Source organism: Centruroides sculpturatus, unplaced genomic scaffold (genome assembly GCF_000671375.1).
Source record: "Centruroides sculpturatus isolate CEXI.00-Female unplaced genomic scaffold, Cexi_2.0 scaffold211, whole genome shotgun sequence".
NCBI lineage: Eukaryota > Metazoa > Arthropoda > Arachnida > Scorpiones > Buthidae > Centruroides > Centruroides sculpturatus.
Window position 1 is genome coordinate 512,889 of NW_019384472.1, and position 16,337 is coordinate 529,225.

At 28.1% G+C, this 16,337-nt stretch overlaps 1 protein-coding gene across 1 annotated transcript in view; it reads left to right on the forward strand.

Moving 5' to 3' along the window:
- The window catches only part of LOC111621206 (serine/threonine-protein kinase SMG1-like), a 178,427-nt gene that overhangs the window by 80,242 nt on the left and 81,848 nt on the right, over positions 1-16,337 (forward strand). The window contains 8 exon segments of the mRNA XM_023363285.1: positions 3,007-3,066; positions 6,004-6,122; positions 6,264-6,428; positions 8,087-8,241; positions 8,346-8,607; positions 8,676-8,812; positions 8,910-9,116; positions 13,339-13,495. Of these exon segments, the coding sequence (XP_023219053.1) occupies positions 3,007-3,066; positions 6,004-6,122; positions 6,264-6,428; positions 8,087-8,241; positions 8,346-8,607; positions 8,676-8,812; positions 8,910-9,116; positions 13,339-13,495 (1,262 nt within the window).

Genomic DNA, 16,337 nt, shown 5'->3' on the forward strand with positions numbered 1-16,337 from the left:
AGGGCATCTTGCCCACCAGTGGCCAAGCAGTCTTTGTACCCTGAACACTGGGAGTTTGGTCTTTAAAGTACTAAGTTATTTTTACGCCTTTCACAATGATTATCGACACAAACTGTGTGCCAGAAATAGCCATTACCTAATGGGTACTTTACGCGGATTTGCATTAATGTGCCAGGCCTGGACTTTAAGTGTGCACCAAATTAAATAATTGCAAAGTTAGTCAAAAACAATCCAATATTTAATAATTCTAATAATGACTATGTACAAAAATTAGTTACAAACAATTAGTAACAACAAATTTATTCAAAGAAAATCAACAATAAGAATTAACCCGACAAACTCAAATTAATCTATTTGCTAACTTAAATCTATTCCCCTTTGGAACTCGACAAAAAATTCAAAGACTTAACTTATGTACAACAATTCTTATGAAGTAAGGTCCTAACCATCATCTCAATATACTAGGAACCTTTTTCCTCAATTCTCTTCGATCCACAACTCGAATAACTTCTAATCACCTTGGAACACCTTTATCACTATCGGACACCTCTTGTCGTTCGCTGCTATGAAGCTCACCATGCTTGTTGCTAACAGAAGCTCACCTTGGTCATCTTCACTTGAGGTTCGGACTTTATACTATGAGGTTACATCACAATTCTGATTGAGATCACTCCCCTCATTTACATACTTATCTCTAACATTGAACTTCTTCTTTTTGCCTGGCAGCCTATTTTCCGACAATACTCGCTAACCTTTTACATTATTCTTTTTGACAATTTTTGGGATGTTTTATTCTTTAAGGTTTAGCAAGTTCCTGAGTTGTGCCTGTGGGGTCTTTCCCCTCTTCTTGGTATGGACTTACTTTTTCTTCACTCAGCAATGCAAGTGTGTGAGAGTTTTTTTTTACAGTGCTTTTTCTCGTTGGTGAGTTGGTTTTCTTCTATTTTTAAGTTTCTAAGGTGAGTGGTGAAGAAGCCTTTGTCCTAACAAAACATAAGCCCCAAACAAAAATAAAATAAAAAGCAAAATAAAAAGTAACTAAAAATAATGCTCGGACTTGGTTCCTTACAGGTCATGGGTTCGTGCCTCATTTGGACGAGCTGGCCATGTGAAGTTTCCGGGTTTTCTCCTTGCCTGTAACACCTAAATAGGGGCCAGTTTCCCCTTAAAAAACACTTCCCAGAAGGCATTCCCCTAGGCAGATCGCCTAAGTGTTGCGTTGCCATAACTTAATAAACATGAGAGGCATTTTTCAGGGAGATTCATTAAGTCCACTCTTTATCTGGCTTTAAACTCTCTATCTAATAGGTTAAATGATACAAAATATGGATAAGACATCAAACAACAGAACAATACAATAAATATTATCTCACTTCATATATATTTATGGACAGCATAAAACTTTAATCCACATGAACACAGTTAAATCACTTGTTAGAAGTTACACACCTTTATTCATTTAACTATTTAAATGGAGTTTGGCCTAGACAAATGCAAAACACTTCACCCTGAAAAAAGAATCTCAAAGAAAGCAGACTTTTTTTTTACACTTGGAAATGGAGACCTCGTTTAATCTGTGACAGTGAGATTCACAATTGTTTAGAATTTCAATAGGACAAACAATATAGAACATGTACAAATTAAACTGAGTAAGAAAAGAACATAACAGATGAATACAAAACACATTTACAGTAACCAACACCTAAGTTGTTCCAGTATTGACACATTCATTTGGAGTTATATATTGTACACATACAGACCTAGAACAACAAAGGAAAACATGAACAACATTAACAAAATGTAATAAACACCACCCTAAGTCCTCCATTGAAAGGCCAACTCTTCTTCTGTAAAGAGGGATAACTAGACTTCACAGATATCATAAACTACAAACAAATATGGACACAGTAAGAGTTTATAGGAATCATCAAAGCTGTTACACTTGCAGACAATACAGCACACCATTAGACTTACACAACACTGACCTGGATCTAACACAATACACAGAATACACATATACCATCATCAGATGGCCCACCAGTGGCCAAGCAGTTCCATTCCCTGAAAACTGGGAGTTTGGTCATGGATTCATGCCTTGTCAAGATGGGCTGGCCACATGGAGTTTTCTGGATTTTCTCTATGTCTGTAACACATGAATAGGGACCAGTTACCCTGAAAAGACTTCCTGGAAAGCATCCCCCTAGGCAGATCACCCAAGTGTTGCATTGCCATAACTTAACAAACAAAACAAACCATCATCAGACAATTTTGGGCTTGAAAGGAGTTTCACGGTAAGCTCTCTTTCATTTCAGCCCAGACTATGTTGACAGAACTGTGTCAGACTGCTGGCTGACTTTAGATATCTCTTTGGAAAGACAGAAGGATTCATACTTGTCATACAAGACCAGGTCATAAACACACAAAAAAAATTCAGGAAGCACATTTTAAATGACACATCATTCATAAATGGCATTTGTAGTAAATGGAATGTTTTGCATGAGACTATACCACACATCATGTCAGGCTACAGCTATTATTTACTATAGATACTGAAAATTGTTACATGGGATTATGAATTTAATTTATGTTAATTTTTTTCATCTGAAGGATTTATTTGTTGTAAGAAATCCAATTAAAGAATTTTTAATTGAAATTTTCTTAAATTTTTAGATTTCAATAAAAAGTTTTGCACTTAAAAAAATTTAATACATTGAAATCATAAAGAAATTAACTTGTACTACATAATTTTTTTCAGAATTGATATATTTAACATATTTTATTATTTATTTCATTAATCAAATGAATGAAAATTCTGTAGTAGTTAGATAAATAACAATTAGTTTTTTTTATGCAGTCATCTATATGGAATGAAATCTTTAATTTAAAAATAATCTTGATTTTGTAGTTAGATTTTGGATCAACAAATTTTGTATTATATTTTTTTAAAATATAATCTTTGTTATTGAAATTATAAATTAAGATTTTTTTTGTGTGTATTTATTTTAGGTGCAATTAAAAGTTATGCAAAGCAAGCTGGGAAACAAGAAAATCTTAAAATTAGTCAAAGTAAGTTGTATATTCATATTTATTAAACTAATTATATAAAAGATTTATTTTTAATTTGAATTAAATATATTAATATCAACAATATAAATTTTATTAAACCAATTCTATCATTGTTCTGTTTTTCAAAATTGCTGCATATATATTTATTTTGTCAGATTTTTTTACATTTTGTTTGCTTTATTTATGTGACAATGTGCAAAACACCCCTATGCTTCCATGCCATGGGACTAAAGGACTGACATCGTGTCAGCAATGATTAAGTTGTCAGGATTGACACCACTGTGTCCTATGGACAGACACAGAAAGCTTGATGGCTGTTAAGTGTATTTTTGCGCGCAAGCAGCCATGTGTAGGTGCTCGGACCTGGGATGGAGAAGGTCTGAGAGACAACCAGAAGTGTACTCCGCTACAAATTTAACGTTAAACAATATCCATTTATTTACAAAGCAATTTACATTTCTGTACATAATTTATATAAGAATCTTAGCTAGATGCTAATTTTATAAGGATCTCTACAAAGTAGCTATTAGCATTAATATTGTGGGTCCCTGACCAAGAGAGAGAGTTCACAATAGTCTGTGAGTTGATAAGTATCTTAGTTAAATTGAGATTGGTTCTTTTGGGAATTGCAGGATCAGTGAATCAATGAACTTCTGGTTTGCCAGGTGGTTTGTTATAGTCTTCAATGAGTTGAAAAAGTGCAAAAGTCTCTTGATGTCTTAAGACAAGTAGATGATGGGCAATGGCTTAAGCAGCATCCTAAAAGACCAGGCAAGAAGATTAGTCCAAAGGTGGTGAACTATTGATGATGACAAACGAACAGCAATTGTCTTTGATCTCCTTCTTTTTATTAGGAGGTCCTTCCAGTTTCTTTTCATGCCCTTATTTGGAAATATTAAAAGTCAGGGCCAATGGTTGAATTTTGATCATCAGTTCTGGGTGACACATTCAGTGTGTCGCCTGGGAAAGGGAAGTGATTCCATTGAGAGATATAATCAGTTACAGTTACTAATCGTGGGAAAAATTATAGCAAGCTTTAATAAATTTTGATGAAAATTTTGTTCCAAATTTTATTGTCAAGTCTGGGCTCTCACATTTATTAGTAATAAACAATCAAATTGGCTTCAATAATGAAGTATGCATAATATATTATTGTGAATATATCAATATTGAAATCAATAAAAACATAATTAAAAAGTAGTATGAAATGATCTAACAAGAGGATATTCTATGCAAGTTTTTGTAACAATATTCACTGAAATATAACTGTTATAATTAGTCCATTATAAAACAGTTAGTTTTTATAGTAACATACCTTGAAATATTTGTCTTAAACTATTTTAACTATTAATGTTAAAAAATATCTATTTATTTCTTACTTATTTATATGTTTTTATGATTAAAATAATTTATTTTAATAGTTTAGTAAAATTATGAAACACTACATATTTACTATAGGTATCCCTTGATTAATGCAATTAATTAATTAATCCCTTGATGCTACCATGTATCAAAATCATGTTAATACAGTGGTAACTGAACCAAACAATTTCAACCCACAAGAACAAATTTTTGGTTAATAACAAATATTTTCATTTTAATTTTGTCATTTGTAAGAAAAGCTTTTTATGATAAATATTCACAATGTTTATGTCGGTGATACACTAAGATTTTTTGCAAGTTTATGAGTTGTTATTCATTGATTTTTAACAATTTGTTCCTGAAATTTCTGTTTAACAGCTTTTGGGCATCCCGTACATTTTGTATCTTAACTTCAAAATTTCCTGAATGATCACCTTCAAAATCACATTTGACCTATCTGACATTTTAGGAGCATCTTTCCCATACACTGAGTATTTTTTACTGTTTGTGAAGTGTTATACCATTTATGAAACTTAAAAAGCATATTTAGTATGCTTGATATGCATTTTATCTACAGACATTACGATTAATTTTACACAAAATGTGAAGTATAGTTTTAAAGTAAGCTTCTAAACAAAGAATACAATATCGCATTAGCAATAATGTTTTAAATTTTACAAGTATTATAATTAAACTATATATCTATATTGAATTACCCTCTGCACAAAATTAGCAAATTCGTCAACATCTTATTTGTCAAGAAAAACATCTATGTTAAGTAAAGACTGCTGTTAAAGCTGTGTTAATTAAAATTTCTGCTGCATATATAAAGAAATTGCCAAAGTTAATTTTGCACGTTAATCAAATCCTGCGTTAAGTAAGGAATACTTGTGTAATGAAAAGCTTATAATTATTTTGTAATATTGTTCTATTTAAATTTCATTTAAAAAAATAGATTTGACTTAATAATATAAAATTCATTGTTCTTATTATTATATAAAAAATTAGTTTAATAAAGATTCAAATACTATATTCTGGGATTGTTTTTATGTTATGTCTAAATCAAGACTGTTACATTCACTTATAGCTGTGTTGTTGACCCTGATAAAATATTAACATTTTATCCATAAATGATATTAAAAGTTTAATTATAAAATCAAGTGAATATAAGATGAGTTTTATTTACATATTAACATACCAATGTTGACAACATAACTGCAGATACAGATTTTTTTTCATTTGAATTAATGCTAGTAATTTTAAAAAACGTGAATTTATATTTACTTAGTGCTGTTCTATATTGTTTTAATTGAACTTTTAATTCTATTCATTATGGAAAAAAGTTAATTAATGATGTAATTTCTAAATATTTAATTAAGATTACTGTTATGGTTATTTTTGAACTTGGAAATTTCATTTAATATAATAATAATCCATATTTTATTAATTATTATCATTTGCCAGTAAGAACTTTCAATATTCTTTCTGACAAATAGATTACCTAGTTAACTTAAATTTTTGCATTTATAAATACAACTTTTAATATTATTATTATTATTATATTTTTAACATTAGATTGTAATGGAAATGACTTGCTACGTGTACGATTATTATTGGATATAATGGAACATTTGGAGAAACTGATGTATAATGCATATGAAGGCTGTGCTCTGACATTATCAACGCCTCCAAAAGTATTTATAAAAAGAAGAGAATTTTATTATTATTGAATAAATTAAGCTTTTTTAAACAAATGATTAAATTTAGAGTAATAAGATTTAAGTTTTATTTTAGGATAAAATTTAAATTTTGAACTTCTGTGTTTCTTTTTTTAGACTGTGAGAACATTTTTTCGTACAAATAAAGCAACGTGTCTTGAATGGTTAACACGTGTTCGAATGGCAACATTAGTAGTGGCATTACAATCTGGCCAATTAGCTATGGCAGTAAGACAAGGTTATCAATTGTTAGAAGAAATGACAGAAGCAAAAAATACTCAGGTAACTAAAAATTTTAAGATTAAGTACAGTAAGATCTATCTAAAATGGAATTTGAAGAAAACAAACTTGCCTAAATGAAAAATATTTTTGAATGAAGCAATTTTTTTAATGTTAAATTTTACTATAAGTTGGAATTCTGTCCAGTACTGGAATGAATGAGCAAAATGCTCATTCATTCCAGTACTGGGTACAAAGAATTTAATTTATTAACCTGAACTAAGTGAGAAATTAAGAATTCACTTATAGACGAATAAGTAAAATTGCTTCTGTGTTTAACAGTCTCTGCAGAGATAGGCAAACTGTTCTGAGAATGATTTCGAACCTTGTCAGAGAAATGGTTTTCATATGACAAGGAGACATGTAGGTATGTCTTTGTTAGAATTGACCACATACAGAATCAAATAATTTTAGGAATTGAAACTTTCAAAAATTGACTGAGTTTCTGAGAACCAAGTTCTTGAGAACAAGCAACAAATGTAATTCATTGAAATGGTGAGATTAAGGTAACACAGTGGTACTAGTACCGAATATTCATGAACAAGTGGAATATTGTTAGTACTTACAGTAAATAAAGTTAGCAGTTAATTAGAGTATTAAAACTTTGTGAGAAGTCAGATCACAGATAACTTAGTCTCTGTATTACTGTATATAATTGGAATTTCTGATGGCAGAGCAAGACACTAGTTCTTGGTACTCAAATTGGCCTGTTTGCTGTTGTGTGATCTTATAAGGATCAAATCCCAGAAATATTTGAATACCTAACACAAGTTTTTGGGAACAATGACGACTTTTTAAAATGGAATAGAATATTCCCATCATTAGTTGAAATCACTTTGTATTAATTTGATGATAATCAAATTTATTTCATGCACGTAAAAATGATTTTATTATAAAAATGAGTGTGCAAAATTTTCTGGTCTAATTTAAAGATTAAAAAAATAAATATTAAAACTTATTCAAAATGAAAACCTGCCAAAATGGGAAAAAATTCAGTATAGAGCAATTCCATATAGGTTTTACTGAAATAATTTTATATTATAATTGATTGATAATAGTATAAACATCAATTATTTGAATGCAAATATAATCAAAATACAGGTTGAAAAGAAATGCATTATTTAAAGAAACTAGAAATTTAACAAATTTATGCAAAAAATTCAAATACTATATTTCACTCCAATATTGTATTTCATAAAGGATGCAGATTTTTGTCTTTTATAATAGCTAACCATTTTAATTATATTAGAGCACTTTCATCTAAAATATTGATGTTTTTTAGAATATACACAGGACACCTGTTTTACTTTTTGACAGATATACTACCCCAGTTGTATTATTATTATTTTTCAGTTATATAAAATCTAAAATAATTTTTGATTCATAATATACATTTACAAAAGCTATGATAATCTGATAATTTTATCCTTTTAGTGAGTAACTTAAAGATATTTTTTAAAGTCTGATGTGAATGTGAATCTATTAGATATACTATAAAATATTTATTTATCTCTGTGGTTAGAAGTTTAGAATGTAAATGTGTGTTAGAATTTAATAATTCTGTTGTACTATGTGATTTTAAATTTTAAATTGTGAGTTGTCTTTATTGTAAATCTAATATAAAATATTACTGCATGAAGTAATAAAGTGATGTTTTGTAGGGACTGGAATTTGATCAGGTTTTAATGTATATTGTTGAAGCATTAATTGGTCTCCGATGTCCTGAAGCTATATTAGGATTGTATAACTGGTGTAAAGAATGCCATGGTAGAAAATTTACTTGGATAAAAGCTGCTGTTGATCAAGCTGCTAGCAGGTATATTTTTCTACAATTTATTTATTTATTTATTTATTTTTAATCATAAAGCACTTATATACATTTTCTTTGTGGTATTAAACATCTAATATTTTTTTTCATAGATTTGAGACTGCAGCATTTGAATACATATGCATACTTTATTCATTAAGTCATCCAGTTATTCCATTAAATACTACTCAAGTGAATTCAAGCTATACTAATCAGGAAAATGAAAATAATTTAATTGATGAAATAAACAAACATAAAAATATGATATCAGAAAGTGAAATTATTTCTAAAGTTCTAAGACAATTAGAATTGAAAGATATGTCAGAAACGAAATTGGATACCAACACACATCTACAGTCATATTTGATGCAGCATGTAAGATTTAATTTCTTTTTATCTTTACATTAAATTTAAGAAAGTGTAAACTTAAAAGGCTCTTTTAGGTAATAGATTGTTATCGGAATATTAGTAATTGGTCAGATGCCTTGAAGTGGACCGAAATGGAAAGAAAGCTTAGGTGGAGTCACAATGGAATGATTCTTCATCATATATTTTCTGATAGTGATCTTACATTTTTAAAGTAAGTTTATAAATTTGTGATGAGAAAAAATTTTATATTTTCAGTTATTTTACTTATTTTTAAACATACTTTGCACTTTGCTGTTTTTTTTTTTCAGATATTTAGGAGTTTTTGACGATAGCTTAAAATCTCAATTTGGAGGAAGCATAAAAACAAACCTTGATTTTTCTGGAATCAACAAAGTATGTGTAAATTTGGAAAATATTGGATGGGAAACAAATCATCAGTTACGTTCGGCAGAAAAGACTTTATTGAATGCCTCTGTAGATTACGAAATTGCAACAAAACCTGTAAATGATGAATTGTAAGTTCAGTTTTTATAGTTGATTTAGTGTAAATAATTTTTTATATAAGACAAGATTCTAATTATTTGTATGGAATAAAAAATTAAACTCTTATTAACATCATAATAGATCAGTAGCTAAATTTAATAATTAAACTTTAGTATTGTCTACAGATCTTGCAGTAGGAAGTGAAATCTAACTTAATATGTAGTTTTGAAAATTTATTAGTAATTTATAGTGTGTAATAATAATAATCATCAGTTGAGATGATATTAAAATTGAAAGACATATCTACAAATAAAATATTTAGGTTTATCTCTGGTTAAGAAAAGAATTACTATTTGAATGATATAATCATTTTTAAAAATTAAAATTTTTTATTGTAGTGAAAAATGAAAATATATCTATAAAATACATGTACAGTAAATTAATAGTATTAAAACAAATTTATTTAAAAAATGCATTAAATCTGATTTAGTTTTATGAAAATACACAAATCAATATTGAACAAATATATGCTCAATATATTTACTTAGTATAATGTAGTCTTATACTATTATTTTGTTTCATCTAAAACAAAATTTTATATAGAAACAAATTACTTCATATAAAAATTTTATGTTTTTGTGGTAATTTCTGATTTTTCACGAATGATGAATTTATATAAATAGTAATATAATATTTATAGTTTTAGTTATCATATAAATATCTTGTTATATGAAAAAGTGTTGTTTGTATGCAGCTTGTTTCAAAAAGTTTTCAGTAAAATACATGATCATTTTCTGATTCTGCTTTTGATGCATTTAGAATTATGATTACATTAATTTCATATATNATTTTTTTGTTTGCTTTAGATTTCTCCTGCAATATTACATGATAATTTAATGATGAATCCACCAGATTATTGCACTTCTTTTCTGAGTCATATATTAGCATGGAATATTGTTAATTTACATGTTTGTGCTAAAGAACAAAACGTTCGACCTCAAGTTGGTAAGTATATGTTATAAGCCAAATTAGTTTTTTAATAATAATTATTAATTTTTAAAATTAGAGTAATTCAAAAATATGTTTTGTAAAAAATAAAGATTATATTGAACAGAAACGTACTCAGCAAAATAATTAATCAAATAACTAACACCTTATTTATTGCCAAGGGAGTTTATTAAAAATGTTAGTTTTTAATGAACTTTTTCGTTGCCAAGAGAGTTTATTAAATGTTAGTTTTCAATAAATGAAAAACTAACGTTTTTAATAAACTCCCTTTAATAAATTTGAGATAGGCACTACAAGGGCCTCTAAACAATGACCTACTAAATACACAAAATGTACATTCAACAAAAATATAAGAATTGTCATGAAGGAGATTGTAGACAGTAAAGGATCAACGTTGATCTTAAAACAAGCTCTGAATCTGTACAAGATTCTAAGAAATGATAAAGGGGATATTAAGAAGGAAGATAAAGCAGGAGTTTATAGGATTATGTACGAGAACCAGCAGTTAGGAATAAAAAAGGAGTACATAGGAGTTACAATGAGAAATCTAGGAGTAAGGGTCAGAGAGCATAAATATGATATTAGAAAAAGATCTAATGCAGTGGTACTGGCCCAGATGGCTCAGGCCAAGGATCTGTAGTTAGATGGGAGGATGCGGAAATCGTCAGACAAGTACACTCCCCAACTTTAGCAAAAACTGCCGAAAAAATGGAAATATACAGGAGCAAGCTAGATTAAAAATGCATAAATGCCAGAGATGTGGAGGGCCTACCCTCAGCATGAAAGTATGCTGTTAAAAAACTTACAAGTAGCTCATGATTTGTGCCATATCTGCAATCGTGTTATGGGAACCTTTATGATTTTTATTGGTTAATGGATAGTGGCTTATAATTGTATTTTATAATTGTGTTATTTATTTTTACATTTATGTATTTTTACACTTTAATTTTTATTTTAATTAGTTGCTATGTTGTCAGTATTTATCTAACTTTAAATTTGAATTTGGTGTTCTATTCTTTGTTATTCCAAATTCATGTGTTTCAACCTGAAAATGATCTATGGAGTAGATTGAAAACGTTAGTTTTTAATAAACTCCCTTGGCAACGAATAAGGTGTTAGTTACTTGATAAAGATTATAGTTTAGATGACTATTCCACACAAATGGAAATGAAAATCATACAAAAAAATTTTTTGCTCTGCTGCACAAAACTGATTTTTTTATTATTATTATTTTTTTTTTTTAAATTTTTGATGATGATGTATTTTTTGCATGGAATGTTCATCAAAAATATAACAAGATGTCATGTTTACATAAATTTTACATCTTCGATATTTTGCATTATTAAATAAAGCTGTTTTATAAGTATATTTATTTATTGTATGCATCATGTTTCAAGCAAAAATATAAAAAGAACTGTATAATTAAAGTTGATGTAATTATGATTCTCTGTTACATCTTCAGTTTTGTGATTTTTGATTCATGGACAGTGTTTGGTTTTATAAGCATTAAAAGTTTATTATTCTTCTTCTAAAATGACAATGAATTTTACAAAATATATATTCAAAGTGTAATGAATAAGTCAGATATAGCATTTTCCATCAGAATTTTGTCTAAATTTTCAATTACTCAAAATATTCAATTATTTTATTTGATTGTTATAAAAGAATATTGGAAAAAGTAGTATAACAGACTAAATAATGAAAGTGCAATGTTAAAATTTATCAGTATGATATTTCAGAATTTGTGTTATGCTTGGCTTTATCTCATTGCTGTAATTTTGTAGTTTGTTTTTGAACAAAAACACTCCTCACTAATTTTGTTCAATGATTATTTGTTTCTATCAAAGTCAATAATGTTTCGATATTAATATATATGTGTGTTTATATGGAAGCATAATTGCATTTAGTCTAATATTTATGTATGATAAATTAAATGTCTGACTATGCTTCTTGAATATACTAAATTCAGTCAGTTCACTAAATCTAGTATATTCAAGAATCATAATAATATAATATTCAAGAGAAAGGTATTTGTGGAATAATATTTAAAAGTTTTTAAATAATTAAAAATATTTAAACAATTTAAATTATTNATGTTAATTCAATAAGCATTTATTTAGAAAACTTTGTGTCTTTTATTAAAAATACTATGTTGGCTAATAAAATGTAATTTTATGTTATACCTCTTATAACCATATTTTACTACTATTATTAAAACAATACACATGGATATATAAGCCTTTCTTGTTCATGAGAAAGTCTTATGTATCCGTGTGTACAGTTTTAATAATTGTAAATTTCTTTTATTGTAGAAAGCCTGAAGTGCATTGTGTAGCATTTGAAATTCATTAAAGGTTTATAAAAAGTTGATTTTATGGTCATGGTCTTCAGTAAAAAATGGTTATAAGAGGCCTAACATAAAATTAAATGTTATTAGCCAACATAGTGTTTTTAATAAAAAGTCACAAAGTTTTCCAAAACATTTAAGTTAAAATATGTGTATAAGACTTCACTTACTGTAGTTAATTTTAATTATTATTTAATTATCATTGTTTTCAGGTAGGTAGACAAATTTAAGCTGTCCTTTCATTGTTGGCATCAATATGTANGGACAACCCCAGTCCCCAATTGATTCGGAAAATCGACGTTCTACTGTACTTAGATTATGATAATAAGATTGCAGTAAATGAAATTTATGACCTTTTAAGTAAATGATTTCTGTAGATAAAGTGCTTTATTGCACTTTCACAACAATTTAAATTTTGCAATAAAACTTGTATTTCAGAATCTTTAAGACAATTTTTTTTTATTAATTGACAGTTTATAAAAATGTTAGTGATTGTATTCACAACCAAGGATTAAGAGTTACAGTTAGAATTTAGCCAATTAATATTCACTCTTAGTATGTGAATGCTTATTGGTTGATTTCTAATTCTAATCAGTCCTTGATCCTTGGTTATGAATAAAGACATAAAAGTTCAACCTAACATATAGTAAGAATACATGTCAATTGAATTATTAATGCAAAAATTTTGAAAGGAAAGAAATCAATCAGATAATTTTTTATGCTTTATTCATTTTCAAACAATTTTTATTGTATATTTTTGATCAAGTTTGATACACTCATGATTATTATTTAATTGAATATCATTTGTATAAAATTTTTTGTGTAAGAAACAAGAGAAGGTACTTTGTGCTATGAATTAATGAGATTTTTTAATTATATAAACTTTTTTTTATTTTTAGACAACACATAACTAATGAAATGAAGAAAGCTAGCAAGCAAATTTTAAATATGATGCAAATTTCAGTTATAGACTGGCCACCTTACATTGACCCAATTCATGCCTCTCTATACATAGGTTGTTCAGCATTATCATCATCTGTTCAGAAAGGAAAAAAGGTAATTTCTCTGTTTTTATAATATAGTGTGTATATTTTTTTGCTAGACTAGATATTTTCATTTAAATGTACCAATTATAACGTCATCCATGAGACTGGCAATTTTTTGACATTATAACTGAGTGTTGTTATCTGCAGGGTCATAATTTCAGTCCCGTAAACAGTATCAAGTGTGTTTAAGAATCTATTATAAAATCCATTCTAATTTAACATTGTATGTATTACCATAAAATTACTTCTTAATGGTAAAACAGCATACTGTATCTATTATGGTAATAATAATTTATCATCATATGTATAAAAGTGCAAACTAAATGTTTAAATCTACTTTATTTACATTATTATATCTAACTTTACATCAATGTAATTAAAAATTTCAAAAATTACCTTTTTATAAGAAATTTCTATTTGCCTTAAGTTTTGATAATGGCAGCACTTTTTCCGGTTTTAAGAATAATGTCATATCAGAAGGCAGAAAAAGGTTAAACTAATGTATGCCAATTTAAAAGACACAATAATAATATTCACTTAAAAAAGTCAGTTATTTTAGATTGTAGGTGTTTTTCACCTAAAAATTGTTTATCAATATTATTTTCTAAATCATACACTTTGTTCATTATTTCCGATGAAGTTTTTCCAAGGCCTGTAAAACATTTTCAATAATCTTATTGCATACATGTTTTCCTGGTTGATGGAACTTTATTTTCTCTGTCTGATGTTTCATAATCATCATCATCATTTTTTTGTCTGAAGATTTAATTTGCTCAACAATATCTGCATCTGTATAAAATTCAGATGTTATTAACTCCCTTGGTACCCACCAATTTTTAATGTTAATGTAATTAAACATAAAAAAATACTTTGAAAAAAACTAAAGAAATGCATTAATTTTGAAGAAAAAGCTTCAAACTTTATTTTCCATTGTCTCGCCTTTCTGTGAAAAGTCATTGTGTTTACAGCTGGATGACCTTGAGAACAGCTGGTTTTGGATTTCCTGGGACATTCTCATAGAAGTCTCAGGAGGAGAAGGGTTTAAAGTAGGGTGAATACTAGCTGGCCGTATATTTTTTAATATTTTTCAAAAATTACGTTTTTTATTGCGATTTCCGACTCCCCCCGACTTAATTAAACGTATATATAATAAAATATATTAATTAAAAAACTATTGGAGGTCGTTTTTGACATCAGAAACTAGCTTTAAATAACTTTACTGAAGTAAAATCTGTGCACTAGAACTTTAGAATGATTAATGAAATTTGATTAAAAAAATCCCATTAAAAAACAATTAAGCATTAATCGTGCGTCATTAAAGGTAGATTAAAATTGCGATAAAATTTTTTCACGTGGGAAAAAATTTTTGAAAAAATTTGGAGACTTAAAAAAACATCCAAAAATCCAAAAAAACATTTTTCGGGGGTCCAAAAAACCGTTTGTTTTGTAACGCTATGTAACCTGCCCGAGTTAACTTGGGATAAGGGCTTAAGGGCTTCATCTACACTCTCGTATTCAGTAGCAGCAGATGACAAAAATTTGCATTTTCTGAATTTTGTAGTGTCTTAATTGATTCTTATAGAGGAATGTAGTCATCATTATTGTCACCATTCATAAATGTAATAGCTGTTTGACTATTATACAATTTTGCATGGCGAGAAAATAATTTGCTATTATTAGCAAACTAACTTTATACCAAGATTTTTCCAAAAATTCAACTACATCTAATAAAGAAATTGCCATTTTATTGTTATCTTCCATATTTGTAATATTTTTTTGTAAAAGAATTTTTCTGAAATAAGATTTAAGGCTTCTTATAATTCCTTGATCCATTGGCTGAAGTATGCTAGTACAATTCAGAGGAAGGAATACAAGTTTAATGCTCTTTAAATTTTCTAAAATTGGATGTGCTGGGCAATTATTGACAAGGAGTAAAACTTTTTTCATTTACCAATAAGTTCTCTAACCCATTTTTGAATTTCTTCTTGAAAAATCTCAGATGTCATCCATGACATTTTGTTGGCTTTGTAATTTACTGGTAGTGTTTTTATGTTTTTAAACACCTTGGATTATTTGATTTTCCTATTAAAAGAAGTTTTTTTTCGTCTGTACCAGTCATATTAGTGCAAACAAAAGCGGTTATCTTATCTTTTGCAAGTTTTCCACCAACACACTTCATTTATAAATTTAAATGTTTTATCTAATAAAAGTTTGTAAATTATCCCAGTTTCATCTGCATTATAAACGTCTTAATTTAGGCCACACATCTCTTAACCAGTTTTCGGTGTCTAGTAGGTTTACACTTTTTACTTCTCCACACACTTTTCCAAAACTTATGCCATGTCTTTGTTTAAAATGGTTTAGCCATTCATTAGAACATTTGAAGTTAGTATCAAGTAGTAGTTGTTCAAATTCTGCTTTTTCCATTAGTATCGGTTCATTTAATAGTAAGTTGGAACTTTTGCATTGGTTCAACCACTTAAAGCAGTATCAATATTGGTTTTTTCACATAAGTTAATTTTTTTCACTTGTCCCTTACCATCTTGAAAACTTTTCAAAATATTCTCTGTTTTTTATTATTGTGCATACTGTAGAATTTGCTAAATCAAAGACTCTGCATACATCTGTCTTTTTTCTTTCACTTTCAACTGCTTTAATTATATCTATTTTGCAGTCTAACATTAAAGCTTTCTTTTTTTAAGCTAGCCATTTCACTTGATTTGATACTAAATTACAATATGAGTAACTATGCAGACTAACCAATTGTCACGTCATTTAAAGTTGTGGCAAACCTCACCCCACTGAAGTCAGGTGGTGAGAGTACCACTCATAGTCATTCTAGGAAGTGGACT